Source organism: Monoraphidium neglectum (assembly GCF_000611645.1).
Source record: "Monoraphidium neglectum strain SAG 48.87 unplaced genomic scaffold scaffold02756, whole genome shotgun sequence".
Taxonomy (NCBI): Eukaryota; Viridiplantae; Chlorophyta; class Chlorophyceae; order Sphaeropleales; family Selenastraceae; genus Monoraphidium; species Monoraphidium neglectum.
In genome coordinates this window covers 4156-5604 of record NW_014010872.1, presented here as the reverse complement: position 1 = coordinate 5604, position 1449 = coordinate 4156, and the positions used below count along the sequence as shown (strand labels likewise).

Genomic DNA, 1449 nt, shown 5'->3' with positions numbered 1-1449 from the left:
GATTCAGAGTGCGGGATGTGCGCAGTTGGCTGCAGGCAAGGCGAGTGTTGAATGATGGGATGTGCACAGTCTGCACCTGGTTGCGCTGTGTTGGGTGCCCAGCCGCATGCCGTGTTGCTCACGGGTCAGGTATGGGCGCGAGGTGGCCGCCGCCGCGTCCGCCCATGTATGAAGTTGCTGGGTGCGAGGTGCAGGACGTCGCCTGGACCAGCAGCAGGTTTGGGGAGGGTGCAACGTGCGGGGGCCGGCGCGCACAGTGATGAGACGGTGTGCGCGGTGCAGACCTTGGGTCCCGGCATCAACATGTAGCAAAACTCACCATTCGTGACACATAGAGGAACGGGTAGGCATCAGACACGGCCAGCATGCCCAAGATGAGCAAGGTGCAGGTGCGATGGGCAGAACCCGCCATCGCGGCTGCCTACGCCTCCAGTCTGCCAAAGACTTCAATGAAACGCTATGAAGGATTTACTGGCCTGGACTTTTGCCTGCGCGGAGGTTGCGTCTCTCGGTCAGCGGATGCAGCGGGCGCAGGCAGCTCAAAAGCAAAGAGTCCAGAGTAATCATATCCATCCATACGCCTGTTTACGGACTGGCTTCTCCCGATTTGGACGGGGTCACTGCACCTTCTGCAGCAGCTGCGACCGAGTGCGACTGCTTTGTTCACGTTGCGAGCCGCAACCGCACCAGGCGCGTTCGTTTGAAAGTTGTTCTGGATCGCTTTACAGCGGTCATATTGTAATTGCGTAAAGTTTCCCGGGCTGATCTGGCACCACCCGCTCATTAGGTGAACGCTGCTGTTGTGCATGTTCGCTTGAAAACTAGCACATAGACTTGAAAAAACGTCACGTGCTTAGCAAGGTTGGCAGCGTGCGCGCGGATCTCCATCGACGCAACAATGCGGCGCCAACCACAAACTCCGCGTATCTGGCTCATGCGCCTTGGCCGCTCACTGCCACCACTGCGGCCGCTACCTCGCATGCAGAATTTGTTGGGCTGCAAATGCTTTTGACATCCTCCACACGCGCAGCCGCCCAGCAGCCCCCCGCCAGCCGCGCCCCGCGCCGCGCCCGCGCCCCGTCCATGTTGAGCGGCGCCGGCGCCCACGCCTGGCGTCCCTGGCAGCGGCAGCCCCCGCCCTCCGCCCCCGCCGGCGCGCGCCTGCGCGGCAGCCTCGCCGTCAGCGCGATGTTCGGCTTCAACTGGCCCTGGGCTGGCAGCAAGGACGGCGAGAAGAAGGAGGGGAAGTTTGACTCGATTTTGAAGGCCGCGCGCACCGCGCGCCGCGGATGCCCCTTGGCGCCGAAGGAGGCGCCCCCGGGCCTCAAGCTGGCGACGTTTGCCGGCGGCTGCTTCTGGGGGCTGGAGCTGGCTTACCAGCGGGTGCCGGGCGTTGTGAGCACATCTGTCGGGTACACAGGTGCGCGCGCGATGCTTGCTGTTTTTTTT

General features: G+C 62.8%; 1 protein-coding gene across 1 annotated transcript in view; it reads left to right on the top strand.

The window, feature by feature from the left end:
• Window positions 1–365: 365 nt before the first annotated feature.
• Window positions 366–1449, top strand: part of MNEG_11466 (peptide-methionine (S)-S-oxidereductase) — a gene marked incomplete at both ends in the record, with an annotated part of 3813 nt that continues 2729 nt past the window's right edge. The window contains 2 exons of the mRNA XM_014040063.1: window positions 366–389; window positions 1126–1420. Coding sequence (XP_013895517.1) covers window positions 366–389; window positions 1126–1420 — 319 coding nt within the window. The remainder of the gene's footprint in view (window positions 390–1125; window positions 1421–1449) is intronic.